Below are 22,360 nucleotides of genomic sequence, written 5' to 3'. Positions count from 1 at the left end.
AATATAATAGATAAAATTATTATAATAAATACTATAACTTTTTGATTTAGACACATACAATGAATTTAAGAAAGATTTGTCAGTCTATTCACTCTTCTATTGGCCCCACAATCACAATGCCCCTTGCATTTTCTATTTTCTTGCAGATTAACGAAGGGACCATAGCTTTTAACTATGAAATTAGACGTTTCTAAGGTATTAATTCAATCAATTTAAAATTCATCATATAATTTTACTACGTATATAGTACCTATAAACAAGGCCCATTGTATCTATTAGTCTCACTCTGTCCTTATTGATGATGTAAAGAGCAAAATTTGTTCTAATCATCACTTTTGGTCTCACATTATAGTCTTCCTACCCAAGAATAACTTTGAAATGAGCTAAAATTCATTAAATTGTTGTCTGTTGACTGGATACACCCAGATTTTGGTCAAGTACTTCTTCGTTTTAGGTGAAATGAAATAGCTGTAATAGCATATATTAGGAATATGTTGGGTCAAACAAGGATCATCCCAGGAAACTACTGTAATCAACAATACTTGAGGAGGGATGATCCCTAGATAGAACCGCAACTTTTTAAAATGACTTTTTTTGATGTTTGGAGTTAAATCATTGGTATTTCTTGCCATGTCTGCAATTTTCTCAATTTTCAAGTTTATCTCCAATTTTTATGAATTGTTGGATTTCCTGTCTACAGAGGATAGTTTAATTAAGAAATTCGTTGATCTAAAGCATACTTCGTTGGATGGAACTACTAAGGCCCTGGGTATTGCTTGGGATGTGGTTAATGACTGCTTCCAATATCAATAGAAGAACAATATTCTAGCGCTTTTTCGTAAATATACCAAAAGGACCTTTCTCAGAAAGGTGTCATACCTTTACAGTATTTTTGGAATTTATTCCACCTTTACTATTGTAGTAAAAATATCGTACAGTCCTGTTGGAACTCTAAAAAAATTGTGGGATGAAAAATAGGGCGATGCAGTGGGCTCTGAAATTAGGAATCCTTTTCAAAATCAGCGGATCATAATTGTAGTTCAGTAACTTTTTTCTTGGGCGTTATTTTAAGAACATGTATTTATCTAAAATATTTCTTTAAACAAAAAAAAGGATATTGTGTTTTTTTTTTTTTTTTTTTTTTTTTGTGACTATAATTATTTGGATTATAGATATTAATAAATAATCGCGTCTAAACCGTTTATTAAATAAAATATAAATTATTACACTTCAGTATAGAAAATTTAAATAAAAACCTGTCTTTTTTTTAATACTAATAATCCTTTAAATATCATGTAAATATTGTATTTATTATCTAACGTACAAAGAAAATAACCTAATTTAGAGTGTTGGAGTTTTCACCAAATTATAGATCATTATCAGAATAAGATGGGCCTTTCTACAGTACTGTAATAATGTTAGTTGAAAACAAATACAGACGCAGTTATTAGTACATTCGTCAAATTTGTAGCGAACAAGCTCCATCACTAAATATTGTCTTCCCCCCTTCCTTCTTTTTCTTTATTAATTAACCCTTATATTATTACAACGTGAGGAATTTAAATACATTGCATATAATCAAATTTACTTTAAAATGTTGGGCATAAACAAATACATTATCAAACTGATTACATTCTCCTACATATTGGCTTTTTTTTCTACTAAAAATTCTACTGCGTAAGTATTTTTTTCTTTGTTTCAAGTATGTACTAGGAATTACAATATTTGATAGGTAGGAATTTGGCTTTAGGCAAGTATTGTCAAAAGAGTTATAAATTGTTTTCATAATTTTATCTTTATGTATTCCATAATATATTGGGATACTAAATTAATATTATGTTTGGTAGGTTCAAAACGGAAGTTTTTTGTCATTATTTTAGGTTCAAAATTGTGTTTGAACAGCTTATACTTAGTGATATCAAGGACCTTAATTATATATCTCTAGACAGAATGCTAGAAGAGAAGAAAGATCATATTCTTCAGCTTTGTAAAACATTGTCAATTGAGATTTTTTTCAAAGGGGATTATAAGGAACTGGTAATGCTGGTGATTCTCTACTTAATTGAGGGAAATGGTTAATGTTTCGGCTAGTTCATCAGACTTGGTACTTTATACAGAACAAGATATATGGTTAAGCTTCTCTATGCTATAAAGATCAATCTGCTGAGCGAAAAATATATTTAAAGAATTAGTTAAGGGGACTGTATTTGTGCGTAAAACAGGAAAATACACTTGGAATTAGTATTGCAAATTACCACATAAAAAAATATCGAAGTGTTTTGTTGGATGATGAATCAAATTGGATTGTGGACCTCCAAAAAAGGACAATTTCGGAAAATCAAATATCGTTGGTGAAGGTATTTAAAATCCTGTCTTCACTTGAATTCACTAATTTTTCATTTCATATTCTATTTTTTGGGATTTCCTTACTCGAAGCAATCCATTTTGTGAAGGATTTTATGACCTGCTCATTATATCTTTAAAAAAGCTTCTCAACATTTTACTTGGAAAATATATTCTGTCAACTAATGACATGTACACTGTCCTAAATCATCTATAAATCAACGTTCCCTCACAATTCTTAGTTCTGATATTCGTTATTTGGAACCCATCCCCCCCATCATATTTATGTAAATCTCGACCGATAGGGATTATTTATTGGACAAGGCTTTAGAATTATAGGTTCATTATAAGTATCTGATCTGTCGTAGGGATCATTTTTGCTTGGAATGTTCCAATGAATACTTGCAAATCTGCAGATACGAGGGAAATGTAAGAAAGGCGTCTTAAAATTTATGTGAACGACTTTAAACTTATATCGGAGGAAAAAGGACCCTGCAATGAATGACCATTAGCTCCAGTGATGGAAAAAAGTTGTGGGCCGAGATGGTGCTGTTTGGATTATAAAATTGAAGAACTCAAAAGTGAAATTTCTCACTCAACCTGTTCAGCAAATCGACTTATTTGAGAAATTTGGTTTTTTTTTGCTTTTTATTTTGTTTTCCAAATAATTTCGTGATTATTTATTAATAGCTTAGGAATTTTCTAATCTTTACCTTTCATAAATTAAATTTTCTCAATGCAAGGATCGTTGGAGCTTCTAGCTTGTATACTTGAATTGTTAGAATTAAGTTTCTTATTTTTTTTCAATCCTATTTTCTTTTTTGTTAGTTTACTTTTATTTATTTCTAGTACACTTGTTTGCTTTAGTGCATTCCTCAACTTAATCAAATCTATTCATTCTGATAATAAATATAGATCTTTATTCTTACCACCTTCTTAGCTACATTGTTTAATTTGTCAAAAGTATGGTTTTAAACATTATAAGGTATAGTCTATTAATATGGGGGTATCGCAATAATGCCAATTAACATGTCCAGGTGTATTTGTACAATATAATACAAGTGTCAAATGGATAGTCGCCAACAGCCAAAAATGATCTGCATGATGTACATTTGAGTTTCTTCGTAAAGATAAACGAAAAAAACAAACAAAAAACGTAACAATGTACATTTAATTGCTTTCACTTATAGTGGTTATTGCTTCCATATCTGAAGGCTGCTAATCTGTGAGAATGATTTTTCAACGTCAACATCAGCCAAGACATCCTTGATCTCGGACATGACTATGGAGTTAAATTTGACAAGACCCTTTATTTTAACCTTTTTTCTGCCTCCAAAATTTGTGTCACACTGATATAGTAGTTTTATACACTGAGTTGTCTGTGCCAGCCGAATCTTTCCTCGATGTTATCAGACTACGTCCAGCAAGTACTTGGCAAGATTAGATGCACCCAGGTATATGAAAAATTAGTGTCATAGTTCTTAGGGGAACTATAATAGGCCTGTAGGCAACATGGAGCACATTACTTCCATTCCATCGTCTTTAAAGTCACGAAAATAAAACCCAGGAATCACGACTTTATTGTTTATGCTTCATACAACTGAAAATAAGTACGTGTATTTCCCTCTTAGAGCAGAGCATAGTAGACAGACGTACTTGGTTCCCCTGACTGTATAATATGTCTTAGAAAATGTTATAAAATAAATATACATCAAATGATAAAGGAAAATTAAAATGGAGCTTAGAAAGAAAAATGCTCGTTTTGTAAATATTGACAAAATAATAGTAATACACAAACAGGTGGTGTTTTACATATTTGCCAGATCTCAATAAGCACACTAAAAAGAAATATTTTTGAGACTGTGCTGCTTCCATTTTTTAGACTAATATTTTATCGAAACATACTTTTTAAAGTATAACATATGATTAATTAAATAAATGGAGCAACAGCTTAAAAAATAATTCACTACTGCTAAGAAAAACGTTATATTGCCAATTTTATGGTAAACATATTAGAAAAATAGGATTAATATGCAAAGACTTCCCAACTCATTTGAGAAGTGATCAATGAACTAAACAGCTAGAACAAACATAAACAGAGTTTAAAAATATCCCATAGTCCATACTATATGGATCCGTCAGCAAATTGAATACTTTTTCCCCATTATAATTTACACAAGTGAATTCATATTCTAAAATAGTAATTGGAGAAAATAATTACACATTTTGTAAGTTGTTACAATGAATTATTTCTAATTTAATAAGTTATAATAAAAAAAAATCTTTGATACGGAATAAGACATCTGACTCCAAGAAATCGCCTTCAACATTTTTCTCTTGAACGTGTCCGCCTTGGATAAGAATGAAAGAAATACTACTTAATGTAGAGTGGAGTAGTTTGTAATGAAAAAAAGAGGGTGAAACATATATAAAAAATAACATATACAATATTGGGATTTAGCCCAATAATTTAAATATCTTGCGATATTTTAAGTTGAGTATATCCTGGAATTTAAAGACCTGGAATAATCACTCAGAATATATAATCCCACATATGAATATAAATTAAGTGATCGGTTAAAAATAAATAAAAAATATTGATGTCATTTTTTACTCCATTCCTTCAAAAGCAGAAATAAAAAAATACAAGTAAAGCTGCATTTGTGATATTCTATATGTTTAAACTTCCATGATTATAGGCATACAACATGTGAACCATCAAGAATGTTTACATGGTGCACTGTATATAGTGGTCCGTGAAGTATATCACATTCATATTTTTGACTTAAAAAATGAAAATGTTTTAGTATTAACAAAATATTGCAGGCGTTTTGCATGTAGCATTCAGCATGTAAAGAGGCTCCACTTATATAGGGCTCCCTGATATATGTTATATTTATAATTTTTATTTAAAAAATAATAGTGTAGTCCTCTATATATTAAATGTGAATGTCTGTGTATGTCCTTCAATCACTGGATAAACAATGGATAGATTTTACTGAAATTTTTATGTAGATTTTATCCGCTCCAGATACGATTCTAATTATATATTTTTGGTTCTTAGCCGCCATGGGGGCCTTTCAATAGCATGTATTTATTTTTATTCGGTACTTTTGTTTTAATATATACTTGAATAGGTTTTATCGGCGTTGCCCGGGACATTAAGAAATTAAAATTAATTATGAACTCTTCTACTTAATATAAAACAAAAAACAAAGACTGTAACATTTCAAGAATTATTCTCATGTTGGTTTTATACGTATGAGTATACTAACATATAGGCATTGTATAGGAACCCTTCTTTCATGCCATGAGGAATTAGTTGATTTATACTGGGTCATACGTCAAACTTGCTGTTTTACAGCCGCTTCCCTTACCATCAAAGAAACCTACTAATATATCAAAATACACCCTGGCTCTCAGGTATACAGGTAAACAGTGTTTAAATCTGGCAAAGGCTTAGATATGGCAGAATTGATTACTACAATCTGCATTCTATTCATTAATCTGAAATAGCTGACCCGTTATATTGAAGCTGGTCAATTTAAAGAGGAGATTTTTATATGTTTTTTTAATGCTCCGATAAACCTAGGATCAAATAAAATTGCTTGGAAAAATACCGTCTTTTCTATTGTGAATGATGGCAAAGCACGGAAATAGCAAAAAAAAGGAGTGTTTCCTTGATTGTAGACGTCCACCTAGAGACTGTTTACAAGAGGAATAACAACATCAACACTTTGGGCTATCTACTGAGTCGAGTTTGAGTTTGTATGCCAAACTGGAAACAAAGATGCCAGCTTCAGTGCCAGTTGAAGACTACAATAAAGTATGACTCAACTACCTCATTGCAGCTTAACTAAATGAATGTGAGTCAATGAGGGAACAAACAGGAGGGCTGTGAATGGAAAATTAGGACTCAAGAGCAACAACATCTTATAGTAGCTCTTTTCCAGAAAATACTTTTGTTCTAATATGTAGCCCACCTCATTCTCTAATAATAACGTACTGGACTATTTCTGGTGAGAGTCGTCGAGTCCTCATCCAAATCAGTATTATCTCAGATAGTACATTATAAGTGCATAGGACAAGCTTCTATACAAATAATTCAAGAGACATTTACTAATTCCCGCCTTTGTAGTGAGGAAGTTATCACTATAGAGAGAGGTGTACCAAATACTAAAGTTGTATTATTGAAATTACTTTGCTGAATTATCAATAATGTGTTTAATTTCATGATATATAAATATTTAGAAAACTCTTTTATTTAGATATAATGGCCTGGTAAAAAGTAATTTCGTATTTTTCATTTTATTTCAATACTTTATAATTGGTGTTATAATAATCTAATTTAAGCCAAGTATGCTCCGTTCTGTTCAATAACTTCTTGAAAACGAGAAACCAACATCATAATAACCTTCTAGTAACGAAAAAAAAAAATCGAACAACCAGTTTTCACGTGCTTCTATTGAGATGAAATTTGTACCACCAAGTGCGTTGGCCATAGAAAGAAATAGGCGTAGTCACTTGGCACCAGGTCTGGACTAAATGGTAGATGCATAAAAACTTCCATCTAAGCTCCAGGAGTATCTGGCACGTCATCAAAGGTGTGTGCAGTCGGGTGTTGTCTTGATGAAACACAATTCCTCTCCTACTTCTAGTTTCTTTTTGTATCCAGGCTTCTAGAAATGGTTCAAAACAGTTTTATGATTGATGTCCAGCCCCTGGGGGATACTACGACTGCTAGCATGGCACTCTATTTCGAGATTTTCCACGATTTTAAGGTCTTTTTCGGGCTCACTCCTACCAGAGCATGGTAAAGCATTAATCTCCACAATACAAGAACGAAATCACTCTAGCCACTGTTGTGCAACACGAACCGAAAGAGTATCGGCCCCGTATACATTACAATTTTTTTCGCCCATTTTCGACGAGTTTATCCCTTTCTGTTAGTAAAAATGTAAAATATAGCGAATTTCTCCCTTTGATACCTCTATACTCGACGCACGACATTTCACGAGTGCACCGGGCAAGTCCAATAATTTCCAAAAAAACGTTTGTAGTATACACTCAACCATTTAGAACACCTTATGACCCAATGTGGACAATAATAAACAAGATATACTTAGTTAAGAAAGGGTGGAAAATACCAAATTACCCTGGCTTATTATATAGACTTTGTAAAATGCCCTTACACACTCTGTACAGATTTGATCCTTGTCATACTATTATCCTCTACAATGATTATATTAGCAGAATTACTAATCTTCTCATTTGAATGCATACATGAAGATAAAGAATAATACTAAGCGACTTAAAATTGTTCTAGAGTAACATAATGTCATGTTCTTTCTCATTATCTACTCCAGTATGGATTTTTTCTAATTGACCAATCATATTATGTGCTTATTTTTATTTCTTTCAGCCTTACTAATATTGTAATTACTAAGTTACATTACAAAATATAGTCCAAATTTAATTTTATCTAATTATAAAGAAATTACTTACAAATAACTTAGTTTCCTTTATCCGAATGAAAGATATCAACACCATGAAAAACTTATTACCTAAGAATTAAAATTGCAGATAAAAAAAAATACTCTGTGTCGAAATTTTGTAATATATAGTAGAGTAAAGTTTACCAATTTCAAAATTATCATGGATTACGAGATATGTTTGTTTTTGTATTGGTAATGACATCTTAAGTTTTTTGTACCATCCAAAAACTGTTAACTTCCATCTGGTCAAAGTTCCAGTGTACCGAAAGTATCTCAAAATGAGGTAGAATTAAAAAATATTATTACAATTATGGCGCATGAAAAGAAAAAAATATTTGGTAGTTTTTTTGAATTTGATAGTAATTTTTTTGACTTTATTATGTAGTCGGTTTTGTAAATTAAAAGTCGTGAAGTAACTATTAACAATAAATATAAAACTATAGTTATAGATTTTTTATTTATTCAGCTATTTATATAGTTAATTTTTTTCAAAAACAAGATACAAATGGCATACCCATTATGAGTTTTTAAATACTTATTAAATTAATTCATGAAATCAAACTTATTCAATTTTTATCTTAACTTTTTTTTCTTCTTTTACGATCTTCTAAGATGACGTCAATTGTTTTTTTTCTTGTCCTTAGGTTTGATTCGAACAAGGCACGTATAAGAACCTTTTCTGAATGTGCAAAGAAAAAATTTGTCATAAATTTGACTGATTTTTTTTCATTTCTTTCTTCAAAGTTGAGGTACTGTTTTACTTGACATATAGAAAAGAAAAATTGTTTTGATCCGTGTTTGATGTAAGGGAATCTTTTATATGAAGGCATGTAACATAGGCACATACATTTAAAATCATTATAACAAGTCTTTTAAGCTCCATTGATGTATTTTTTGAATGTATAATCTTTAAAGCATTGAAGCAGTGATAGTCAACCTTGCATCTTGCAATGTTCCAAGATGTTTTTCAGTAAATTTTCAGGTACATAATGTGGTCCGTATTTCTACAATTTGACAAATACTCTTGGTCTCAGCTCAAAAATTTAAATACATATTAATCTATGTCTGGTACACTTTCTTTCATAGCCACAAATGTTATAGTGTCCGTTTTACATAATAAGTTTGAAATTTGATTGCTGTATAAGATTTTGGCCCTTTTGTTTTCGTTTCATAGTTTTCAAATGTTGTTTTTTAAATTCAATTAATTCATTTGAAGTAAAAAATAAAAATCATTGCAACGTTTTTCTAATTTGTAAAATTATTCAACCATGATATCCAGTGTTTATAGGGGCATTATCACTTCCAATAGCTCTAAAGGAATTGATACTGCCAGATTCAATAATTATGGCACATAACTCATTTGTAATGTGTAGTACTTTCCTGATATTGGTGTGAAATGATCTATGAATATAGTTTCAGGATCTAAAATAACAGTAATAGGTTCTGCAAAGGTTTTTTTGTTCAGGAAATTGAGAAGAACGTTTTGGTTTATCCTTGTGTCCATCAAATTTGAGACACATTAATACTTTTTTTTCTTTGTGTCTAAGGAGTAAAATATTTTATACTTGATAATATACTTTTGTTGTGCAGAACACATTTTCTGAGCTACAAAGTTAAAGATATTTCGATAAGACATTGTCATACGCAGTTGCAGTTTGAGAGACGAACCATATCCCACAAGTACTTGACTGCATACTGAAAAATTTGTAGGTTTTGTTTATGTTTCTATTCATTAGTAGAATCAGCACACGAATTAACAATTTTATTGAAGATTTCATCATCAGAATTGTCAAAATTTTGACATTGTGGATATCCTCCTTTTTTTCAAAAATAGGTTTTCTTATGCCCATTTGTATGTTACATACTAACAATCGGTTTATTAAACAAAATTTGCTGTAGCAAGAAAAAGTAACAAAGTTGTTTTATTCTTGAAAAAATTTAATAATATAAATTGCTGAATAAATAGAAAATCCATAATTATTTATTTATATTTGTATGCCGTCCATAGTTACATCATGAGTTTCAACTTAAAGAACGACCACATAATAAAGTCAAAAAAATTATAAAATAATGTTTTCTTTTCATCTGCCATAACTATAAGATTTTTTTCCTTTCTTTAATTTGATCTCATTTGAAGTATTTCCGGTACAATGAAACTTTGACCGGATGGAGGGTAACGGTTTTTGATGGTACAGAAAAAAAAATTAGAATGTCATTATCAACACCTAAGCACATTTCGTGATCCATGATACTTTTGAATTTGGTCAACTTTACAAAATAGCGACCACCCTAATATACAGGGTGTTCAGATCAAATCGGCACATATTTCAAAAATCTTTAAATTGTTGCTAAGGCCACATTTTTGGCGTATTTATTTGGAAATTCGCTTAAACTCTAGATATGAATGTGGAAAAAAGTTAATATGATGTATCCACATCCAGCATTAATCAATGCCTTGATCTGGACCCCTAAGCAGGATCAAGCGTTGACGATGTTGTTCTTTGTCTTCTTGATTAAGGCAATCAGAGAATCCTTGATGGTATTATATGTTCATTTTTTTTATATTTAACGGTTCCCTGTACAAAGTAACCCATCAGATTAAACTGGGACTGCTGGAAGGCCACACTTCCTTCTCGATAAAGTCATACCAGTATTCATTGAGCCACTTCAACGACCTGTATATGAAATGAAAAGGTACTGAGTCTTGTTGTCACCCTCTATGCCGATCTCCATTGGGATGCCTGTTATATAAAAAGCCTCCGACTTGAAATCTCCATTTGGTTTTTGACAAAAATCATTGTCACGTTGCAACACTGTTTCTTCTCGGTAAATTCAATCTTTTTCATATTTTGAATAGTATTGACTGTGATGCCCAAAGTTTCGCTAAAGTTTGTTGATACAACAAAATTTCTGAAAGCAAAAAAAGATAAGTTATCAGATAGCTACATCACAACGAAATCCAGCGCACTTAAGGGTTGATTTGATCTCAATGCCTTATAAATTTATTATACTCTTTCTTTATAACATTTCCTCTAGTGTTATTTAAAATATGGAAGTTTCTCATTTCTTGAGAAGCCACAGGTTATATTATAACCTACAAAATCATAGTCAGCTAACAAGTAGCTGATTTTTAATAATCTACTTTAATCAATAGTACGATATGTCTTGCTCCTACCTTCTCTTTGTGCTCAATCATATGCCCAGTCCTGAATATACAATTGGTGTCAAAAGTTGTATATTTTTAGAACTTAAAAAAATATATAAATTTGATATTTTATTGGAAAATTATGAGTAATATTTTCAAATATCGAAGAGTATATATAAATCACATATTGATGTTTTAATTGTAATACTACTACTAAAATGTGAACATAATTTACTTTTTATGTTTAAAAGATATACAGACAATTTAACGTGTTCTTTTATTTTTTATTTAAATAAAGGTGTTATAGTAATATACATAGGATATTTACCAGGTGTTCAGAAATTCTGGTAGCACTTTGAATGTGCTACATATAACCATGTTTAACAGATTACAGAACTTTGTCATTTTGTTTGTTGACGACAATATATCCAGTAAATGTCTTCCTATCACTATTATGTTTGAGGTCATTTATTATCCTCTTGCAGTATTCCACAATGCCACCCATTTATGCTTTTCAATAAACCTCAAAGATCTCATTCCCGGCCAATGTACAGTTTTAGAGACTGTAAACTTACTCACCTTTATCTTCCTGCCAAACTCTAACATGCCCATGGATGGGTTGACTTCAAATTCATTTTTATATGCTTTTTGACCTTGTACACTGTAAGACCATTAACTTTCATCCTTTTGACAATATCAAAGTTGGAATGACCGGCCCAGACCAATGTGGCAATCTCTAACCTTTTTGTTTCGATTGTTATTAATAATTAACATTGAACCTTCACAAAACTTCTTACATCGTCGTCATATAAAAGGTCCAAGGGGTTACGAACGCCCGGTATATTAATCTATAAGAAGGATATATATATATATATTGTCTACCTATAGAGTGTGAAAAAAAAAAAACATAACAAATGTGTGCTTCCATAACTAAAGTGTTCTCATATTGCAGGAGTAATATTTAGCCAAAGAAAAAAAAATCAAATTGCGACTTACTTTATCAAACATCTAATAAATAAGAAATATTCAACAGTGGGTAAGATTTTTAAACAATATAGCAAAAATTTCCTTTTTCTTCTGTTATTCTATATAAAAAGCAAATGTTGTTTCAATAAATGTATGTCACATTGTTACCATTATTATATCACTCTACGTTTGTCCCAAAAAGAAAAGGAACCCAAAATCGTGTAGCTAATTCGTTCTATTTATGGAACTATTACATTACCGTTTGTTACATTAAAATCTGAACACATTGAATTCTAAACTTCAATAAGATATAGTTTATTAATTAACAATAAAATTTCAAAATTTTTTTCAAAATAAATTATATAAATTGATGTTTGTCTGATTTCTCTTCATCATAAATGTTGCTACCTTTAGAGGCAACAATGGCTTCCAGAAGGCAGCGCAAGGCCTTGTATCCACTGTGGATGTATTCTTCTGTCATGGCGTCCAAGTACTGACTGACATTGGTTTTGAGGGCTTCAGTGTTTGGATGACAGACACTACATACATTCCTTTCTTTTCGACATACACCCAAAAGGTATAGTTGGTGGGGGGCATCAGGGATTTAGGGGCCAAAAGTCTAAAAAAAGAGTCCAAAAGACTCATTTGATAAAGTCTTTTAACGAAAGAGATGGGTTTCTTTTATTGCAGGAGTCAAAAATGGGCTCTCCAACCAACCAACCAAGGCTCTTAAACCCCACTCTTTCAATAGCTCTATGTATGGCCTAATATGAAACCCCAAGATCTCTTGCATGGACCCTCATGAACTTGGGAAGATTAGTTTTTTTTTAACTTTTCCGTGTCCGGTTTGACCTTTTTAACAGAGCATTTCATCCCTAACGTTTTTGACTTTTTGACGGCGTAGACAGTGGCTCTGGAAATCCCCAACTACTTGGAGTTCTGCAAGTGGAAATTCGTCGATCACATTCAAGATTTATTTTCATGGTTTTTACATTAACTAAACAGCTCAGGTTTGTTTTGTTTAGTAACTTAATAGTTTTGCTTTAATGTCTCGAAATATGAATCAATTTCCATTACTCAACCCTCAATACTTATTGAATTAGTAATTGTTCAAATTTCAATGGAACACCCGGTGTGTTACAAAATTTAGCTCTTGCAACGCCTGCCGTTTAACAGCCGCATTAATTATTGTTATTTAATCCATTGAATACCAACATAATCTTTAAATTTTTTAATTGCAGTAGGTTTGGGCTTGAAAGCCTTTTAATAAAATAACGTTTTTATAGTATAATTTCGATTCAGAGCCATATTCCATAATAACATAACTATATTACTGACAATTAAAGGTAATAACTATATAGATTAAAATTTAAGGTAATACCTATTGATAAAAAACATTCCTGCATTCAAAAACAATAAAATAGTTAAGAAGTTATCTTGAATAGGGTTCCTACAAAATAGGTCTAATATAAAACAACAAAATCAAAAGTTTAATTGGAAAAAGTCAAAAAAAATTAAAATTTTTATCAACACATCTTTTGAAGTTGTAGTATAAGTTTTTAACCTGTAGTTTTATTTATAAAATAAAGCAATTAAAAAAAAATATTTATTTTCATAAATATAAGATTCTTCATTTTACTGGATTTTTGTATGGTTAGACACATTTTGTAAGAACTGTACTCACAAGAACTCAATGAATAAATAATTTATATTTTGAATACTGGAATGTTTTTTATCATTTGTTACTAACGTAAATTTAAATATATATAGTTATTTTATTTCAAAATATTGCTGAATCGAAGTTATACTAAAAAAATGAATGAAAAAAAAAAAAAAAAAAAAAAAAAAGACTGCAAAGGCCAAACCTACTGCAATTGAAAATTTTAAGGAAAATTATTGTGTTTTATAGATTAAATATTAAAAATAAAAGTGAGTTTTAGTTGGCGGCGTAAATGATGTGGCATTGTGTTATTCAATGATTTTTTGGAATTGCTCGCAGCTTAGCAATAGCTAAGTGTAGTGCAACTAATCAAGGTTCGAAATAATAATTAGAGCAGCTAACAACGAAATATACTGTATATTTTGGTGTTAGAGAGGTAACACTCTGATTTACATAGTACACAGTTTTTGTGATACTAGTCTAATAATAATAAAAAAAATAGTCATGATCAAAATTGGCTTATAAAGTACTAAGTCCAGTTCCTCACAAAAGAGGGCGAGTATCACTGATGATTTGTTGGGGATTTATAAATAATGTAAGTCCTTTCTGGACTCACATTAGAATTGCAGACCGACATTTGAGTAATTCTCGCTTATGAAATTGCTTGATACGGAGTGGGATTTGTGTTTGTTTCTTTTTCTCATAGCGGATTTCCTCTCAAAAGTTCTTCAAATCGTCGTTGCTAGCATGTTAATTTTTAGTTTCCTTTCTTAGATATCGAAAACTCTTGCAATTTATAAACCTATTTGTATGTTATTTAGTAATATTAGTTAGAGACTATAATTAACCAAGCATCCTCCATGAATTAACAAGGTGAATATTGTGATTCTGCTATAAATATGCCTACCTCATAAAAAATATGTGAAAAAAGGCTAAATATAGTACTAGGAATCTACTCAAGCTAACAGGTGTGTTTTGCCACTTTCGATATTCTTAACTATCTTATAATTTATGCATGCTGAGAGTTCTTCATTTCTTGCTAAAAATAATGATGTTCCTACTTTATTGGTACATTAACAGCGTCAATCTTTTAGCCGAACAAGAATGTTTCTTGAAAAACCTTTTTTTATTATTTTTATTTGAAGAAAATTACCAGTTGATTTATAAGGGGTACTATTTGAAGCAATATATTTAGAACATTCCTCGTCAAACATTTAATGGGTCCATTCGTCTCCTAGGTAAAACATTCTATGTTTTTCTGTTTGTATATATTTAGAATATAATTTTGCAATAAGGAAATAAATAGATTTTGGGTTCTTTTATTAAATAACTTTATTTAACTTAACTTCGAAACATTGTGAGTGATTTTTTATAAAAATTAAATAAGTTTTTAAGATTTGCACTTTCCAATGATGTATATTGTGGGTACTTGGGAAATATATTCTAGTAGTTTCTTCGCTTCTCTTGATATACTCCATAAATTCTCTAACTCTGTCTTATAATCTTCCCCTGTTTACTCAAATATTCTATTTATAAAGTTGGGCTTTAAACAATCAATGCAATAGACTACCGCAGTTGTCACGCATTCAGCCATATGACTAGCAGATACAACAGCTTTTGACTCATTGCCGCATACTTCTTTGCTAATATCAAGAAATGAACAGTGATTGCAATTGTTCTTTTTGCACGATTTCAACGTTTTAGTAAATTTGTTTTATCGATTCGTATTATGTTTAATTTTACATCAATGGCCATACCTTCGGCACTTTTCAAAGAATAAGGGTGTACTTCATCAATAGGATACTTAGAGTCAAGGAATGTCTTTCTAAAACCAAATGTAAGGTTAGCACCAGCTAATTTAGCAATACTATAAACATCGACATGCCGTAAATTATGTTGTCCAACAGGTGATCCCTCCTTATCTTCAAAGAGAAACACAAAAGTATTCCACATGAATTGATACTTTTAGACGTATAAATTAAATTAAGTGGTTGAAACAATTTGGAGAAATTAAGAGTCATTTTCCTAAAAAGAACCAACCAGACAGAGTGGCTGAAGATAAGCATAAGAACTATAGAGGGATATGGAGGGATAGGGATTATATAGTGAAAATTGTGGCCAACAAAGTTATGATTCCATAGATTGTCCCTATTGATGGTTGTCTAATTATATTAAGATTTAAAGAAGGTCAATTACCGTGTCAAAATTGTTTTAGCTTTGGCCATAACAAGCCCAGCTGCAAGAACGAAATAATTAAAACTCATGAGTATAAAAAGTCTTTAAATGCTTCCCTGGGTTCAATGTACTGATAATAATATACTAAAGAACAGTTCTAACATGAGGGATAAATCAGACCAGAATTCTTCTTAGAGATGACAGGAATAATAAGTTTCTATGCCTATCACTAGCTTGTCTGAAGAAAGTGCGAATGAAGGTAGTTATAATGATATTATACTAAACAATTTAGCAGATAACTTGAAGACCAAGGAGCGTTTAGTGAAGCATAGTACTGTTGTTGATACTGAAAAGTTTTTTGTGATGCCACCCCTAATAGAGAATGTATCTCTAAAGAAGGTCTGACTAGTGATAAGGATAGAAGAGCAAAATAACATGATTGAAAAAGTGAAGAAGATTGTCTCATCGTTCATCAACGCTCTTTGGATGCTAGAATAGATAAAGGAGGAGAAGAAGCAAATAGAAAAAATTCTGGTAGTTTATCTAGACCATGTATATATATACCAAGTAAATTATGAAATTTTGAACTCGTTCGGAATCAGAAGGAAAGAGGAATATACGTAGATATCTTATCTTACACTGACGTCAACACTTAAATCAAAATGTTTAATATATAAAAAAATAGCCAATAATTCACGCTCAAAAGTGGCGTAGCTTTTTTCAGTCTGTTAGAGAAAAAGACAAGGTGTTACCAACTGCTCTTTTGGCTATGTTGAATAATTGTGCCAATTGATATATCTGAAGCATCGACAGTAATATTAATGGGAGTAGTATGATATGGCTGTCATAGTTAAATAACCTCATTTAAGGCTCTTTTTGCTTTCTTACAATCTGAATCATTTCAACCTGTCATTCTAGCGACGAAGTTTTTTTTTCTTTTTTGTCTAAGATCATTTGATAGAAAGGTTTCATAATTTCAGCAAAACTTTTGATAAAACAATATTAGAATTTGATCACACCAATGAATTTCTTTAATAGTCATAGAGATGTAGGACCGGAAAGTTTATGATATCTTGAACTATTTTCGTCACAGTTGTATAATATCCTTATCATTAATATAACCAAAATAAATCAAGGATTTATTTATCAGCTTACATTTTTAAGGATAAATTATAAGTTCACATTACTTTAATTGTAATAAAATCTGTCTAAGATGTTGTTAATGTTACGTTTTCGAGTAGCTGCAATCAGAGTATAATAAAAACAAATGAACGAAACAAAATTGGAATATAAACCGCAAACGATCCAACTCTGGAAACTTTTTTTGATAAATTTCAATAAACCAAAAAGTTTCGTTATAGCTATATAGTGAATATCTTCAAAACAAGCCGAAATATTAGGCTAAGCTCAACCCAAATCAACTTTCTTTAAGATAATAGAACGTGTGGAATGAGATAAAGGTATGGAACTATGGGCACATTGAGTCCTGTATAGTCAACAAAAAGTGTCCGAACTCAATTTTTCTTTGGTATCATATGAAATGGAGATGAATAGGACAATATTCATAACAAATAATTCCCAGCTCCAACATATGCTCAAATCATTCTCTAGGTCCCGTTTATAAATTTTGCCACAACCATCCATTTTAATTTAATTTAACTTTATTCTTTATGAGCAAGGAAGAAGGGTTTTTAATATAACCTTCAACCCCCCAACAAAAAAAAATAAAGGGATGCAAATTCCAGCTGTTTGAACTTTTTTGGCATTTTATTGAGCTTGTTAATTAGGAATTTGGACTTTACCAACTTTCTTTTAAAATCAATGTACTTCAGAGTAAGTAAAAAGACTATTTTTTGTATCTGAATAAGATTAAAATACCCTTTCACAGAATAGTACATTGTTAATTCGTACATCAATGCTACTACAACTCTTATCTTTATAATTCAAAATATCAATGGCAAAATGAAACTCTTTCAATATTTCGGCTTTCATTTAATTTCATGTTTTCTTAAAAAAATCAATGTTCATTTAACTTAATTTTATTCCAGAGGAGAAAAAAAAATGATGTTTAATTTCAACGAGACTTTGCATTTGGACTGCACTAATTCAAAGTTCTGAGAGTTATAAATATGAAAGTTACTGATTGACGTTCTTATAATTTTCGTATTCCTCTACTAGCGTATTAATCAATTTGCTAATCTACTAGTTAGAGGAATAGTAATTAGCAAAAGTTATTAGCAGAATACCCCCCAAAAAAAAAAAAAAAAAAAAAAAAGATATTCACAGATCAATTATTGAATGTTTGATTAGTATATCATTTTTATCTTTCATTCATTTATCAATAATTATCTAATATTCTTTTATATTTATAAATACATTAACAGTTCTTTATCTGGATGTAAAGAGTCAAATAATGTCGTCAGCTCCAAAAAGATGGAATGTGAAACAAGGAAATTTAAAATGTCTTGGGAAATTTTTAATGATATTCTTTTTATATTTAACAATTAAAAATATATTTTATCTACAAACTTCAAACCAAATCGAAAGCCAATCAAAGTCAGAGATTATAAATACAATATTGTTGAATGGAAATCTTTCATTCGAAGAATATTCGAGTTATCGAGTAATGTTTGAGGATTCACAAGAAATTGAAAAGTATGGATTTGTTCATAAGTCTATGTCTCGAACTTTACAAAATATGGTGATCCCTCAACTCTACTTTTACTATGCCAAAAAAGGTGAAGAACTAAAAAAAGAAAATGTTTCACATTCTAAAAGTAAAGAATATGTCATGGAAAGGAAAAAAATGATATGTGATGCTCTAAACAAAGTTAATGTAAGTTTTTTTATGAAAGGAGATTCGGGCTTCCTGAAACTGAAAAAGGAACATCTCCTTCCATCGAAACCCTTCTTAAATAATATGAAATTCAAAACATGTGCATTAGTCGGAAATTCTGGTTCATTGATTGGATCTAATCTCGGAGGATTCATTGACTCTCATGATCTTGTAATAAGGTAACATTTAAAAGATATTATATTAATTTATCTTATTAATTGTTCTTATGCATGAGTATAATTAAAATAAAAAGTTATGTTCTTTAAATTATATTAACATAATTTTTGGTTCGTTGCGTAGAAGCCGCACTTTTTATCTTTTTTTTAAGTTACGAATTAATATAAGCATATTTTTAACATATGTTCTTCTTTGCTTCTGGAGTTTTAGACCCTGTATCTTTTTTTTTTTAAGTGTGTGATATAAGACCGTTTTTGGATTTGGTGCCCTTTTCAATATTTTTTCTTAAAATATTGTTTTTATCCAATATAAAATACACAAACTTATATTGATCTTTTTTTAAAGCAAAATACAAATAATTTTTTTTGGTGTCTTATTTTTCATAAAATAACTAAATTTATTTTTTAAATGCCAAAGTTAATAGCACACGTGTCAAGAATGCATTCCATTTTTAATTTAAATTTTTTTTCATTAGGATTTAGATAATAAATTAACTCATTTCCGACCAATATTCCACTAATAAGACCTAGACAATAATCTATGTAAATCCATAAAATTGCAAAATAATTTAATTAAAACAATTGTATTTTTTATAGAATATCCAAAAACTATCTGATATGATCAATAAGAGTTATTATTATTATTTAATTATGTTAAAGTTGGTTTGATTTTGTCTTTCAATTTTATGAAAAACAGCTTGACGCAAAATCTTTGATGTCACTCTTTCCAACAAGTCCTTCACTAGATGTGACGTTAGGATTTCGTTAATTAGTACATTAAAATTTTTTGTTTGCTTCAATGAAAAATAGCAAATTTAGAAGATATTGAGAGTTTTAAATGAGGTCATAAAATTGCATGATTTGAGGGTTGTTTTTTTTATTTTTTTCTATGCATCAATTTGATCATTTCCCAAAAAATATTGATTAAACTTCATTAAATGGCTTTAAAAATAAAAAAGGTTTACACCTGCAGTTCATACTTTTTAACGGCAATGATAAACAGTGGTACTTGAATTAAATCAAAGTTATACATCATTTTTTAAATTTCTACAGCTTAGAACGGTGTAAGTCTCCGTCAACAAACGGTTTTTATATGACAAATTTGAGACAAAACGAAATAAAACAATTTTCTTGAACTTTTTGTCTGACTAAAGAAATCTTTTATTTTCCTAAAAGGACTAAAGTGACAAAAGGAGACGAAATTATCAGTTTCATCAAAAACCAATATTTATTAATGTTGTGTATGCTGTAGAACGGGAAAACAGCATATAAAGCTTTAACAGATGTATGATTGACCCTAAAAGCCTATTTACAAAAATTATGGGTTTAAAGCTCAAAAATACAGAAGCCATCCTTTCACGTGAAATAATTATACTAATGAAAATTAAAGTAATTAAAAGATACAACATTTGAGAGATTTATTATATCAGCAACTATATTTTAGCTTCCTTGGCTCAGGGAACAAATACATTTCTTGAGCTAAAGACTATTGTAAAGAAGTCATATTAGTATGACTTCCTAATTAAAAAATGAATTCGAGATCATTGTTCGAAGGTTAAGAATGGATCAAAACATATCAATCATCCAAAAGATGGATTTTCTAGAAATATATTGAATATTAAGTTTAGAAACTAAGTTTTAATAATGGTCGTTGTTTGTCATACCACATAAAACTATTATGTGTCTCAAAACAACTATTTCTAAAAGCATCGTTAAAATTGTTAATTGGTCAAACAATGTGCAATATAATTTTATGCATTTATTACACCACAACACTAAAATAACATATATATATGCGGTATAAATCATAAGTCATCGACGTAGAATTACAGTCTTTAATTAGAATGTAGTCGTGAATTCAAAAATATAGTAAATTTCTTATAATTGGAAAAGTTTATGTTTATAAGAATTGGTTAATGACAATTTCAATTTTTGGTGGTACCTACGGTCAAGTATAAAATATCAAGTATTTTAAAGACCTATACATATCCCTTGGGTTATCAGTCTTTTAAAATATAAAGATCTATATTAAATTGAATAATATTTTTATTTTTTTACCTTTATTAGATTAAATCACGCAAAAACAGCCGGATATAAAGATGACGTCGGTTGTAGAACAGATATACGCTTTGTGAATAGTCTCGTCTTAAAAAAAAAGAAATACAAATACTTTTTTCCTAATAGCATGTATCAATCAAAGGAAACAACCTACGTTACTTTCGAAGTTTCAAGATTTAATCAAGGATTTATAAACTGGACAATAACTCAAAAACCATTCATAGACAGATATTTTAAGCAGAGAGTCTTCAATAAGGATCAAAAGTTTTACATGTTAGATTATAGATCATTATGGTCTATGCAACGTTGGTTATCCTCTCTTGGAAAATATCCTATCCTCAATTTCATTCCGTCATCTGGATTTATTGCATTCCAAACCATGCTCAGTCATTGTGATATTATTCGTTTATTTGAATTTATTCCCTCCAAGAGACAGACAAATCTGTGTCATTACTTTGAAAATCAAAGAAGTATGGCGTGTACATATGGAGGGGATCACTCTGTCTCAGCTGAGAAATTGAGCTACTACTTCATGGGGAATCGGAATCGAGTTGAAATTTTTGATAAAGGATACGTGACAATAGATACAAGACATTGTGAATAATAATATCCTTTCATAGTAAATTTATTATAAACTGTAAGGGATGTTCATTAGAAAAAAAAAAAAAAATCAATCCCATATTAATATGTTAAATGAATTAAAATGTAAACCAGCTGTCAAATCCCTTCTCCAGATCAGAGCAAACAGAGGATGAAAAAAATCAACAAAATATTTTACTTTTTTTCAAAATTATTTTATATTTCTATATAAGATTTATGTAACCAATTATATAATATCAGTGGCCCAATTAATTAACTAGGGTGATCAACCATTTTCTTTTGTTCAGGCATGTCTTTTTTTTTTTATTCTGTCCATAACTTTTCATAAAAAGTTAAAAGTATGATTTTTTTTATTGTTAAGCAATCAGTTGATAACACAATTAAAACAATATAAATATTGTATTTCAATACATTTTGCAAAAATATGATAATTAAATACAATCTGGAACCTAAAAATGTGATTTTTATAATTTGTTGTATATTTTCCCAAAAAATCATCTGCTTTTTACTAGAAGCAATGAATAAATAAATTTAAATGAAATTGCATCGATTTGTTCTCTAAAAATGTAAAGCTATTTTTAATAAGGTGGGGTACATAAGCCTCAGCCAAATATATACTATATGATGTATACAAGTTGCAATATTTGTACCATTTGTAACTCATGTTAGCAAATTGTAAAAGTTTCAATTTCTTCGTCTTAAAATACATTCTTTAATTGTAATATTGGTCATTCTAATGACAAAATATGCATTGAAACTATCATTTCATTTTGATCGATTACAATTACATGGTTATTATAAAATTATAAGTAATATAAATGAATGATTTGAACTTTATAATGTACCACCTTATACTTACACTTTTGTAATTTCTGTTAAAATAGCCAAAAGTTATATCATTAACCA

General features: G+C 29.9%; 2 protein-coding genes across 2 annotated transcripts in view; both read left to right on the top strand.

Moving 5' to 3' along the window:
• The first annotated feature begins 269 nt into the window (after positions 1-269).
• LOC121120529 (uncharacterized) overlaps positions 270-22,360 on the top strand; it is a 191,557-nt gene continuing 169,466 nt past the window's right edge. Inside the window, exon 1 of the mRNA XM_071889292.1 lies at positions 270-273. The gene's annotated coding sequence lies outside the window, so the exon portion shown is untranslated. The remainder of the gene's footprint in view (positions 274-22,360) is intronic.
• LOC121120432 (beta-galactoside alpha-2,6-sialyltransferase 2) lies at positions 11,891-21,910 on the top strand. The gene is made up of 3 exons (XM_040715297.2): positions 11,891-12,019; positions 18,169-18,799; positions 20,864-21,910. Exons 2-3 carry the CDS (start codon positions 18,198-18,200, stop codon positions 21,456-21,458), a joined length of 1,197 nt encoding a protein of 398 aa, XP_040571231.1. The 5' UTR covers positions 11,891-12,019; positions 18,169-18,197; the 3' UTR covers positions 21,459-21,910.

This window comes from Lepeophtheirus salmonis, chromosome 6 (genome assembly GCF_016086655.4).
Source record: "Lepeophtheirus salmonis chromosome 6, UVic_Lsal_1.4, whole genome shotgun sequence".
Lineage (NCBI taxonomy): Eukaryota > Metazoa > Arthropoda > Copepoda > Siphonostomatoida > Caligidae > Lepeophtheirus > Lepeophtheirus salmonis.
Note: the sequence above shows the minus strand (reverse complement) of the source record. Positions and strands in the feature narration are given on the sequence as shown.

Bases quoted from the DNA above. Each gene is read 5' to 3' on its own strand.
- LOC121120432 (XM_040715297.2), top strand. From the start codon at position 18,198: ATGTCGTCAGCTCCAAAAAGATGGAATGTGAAACAAGGAAATTTAAAA. The intron at 18,800-20,863 runs GTAACATTTAAA...TACCTTTATTAG, and splicing joins TCTCATGATCTTGTAATAAG to ATTAAATCACGCAAAAACAG.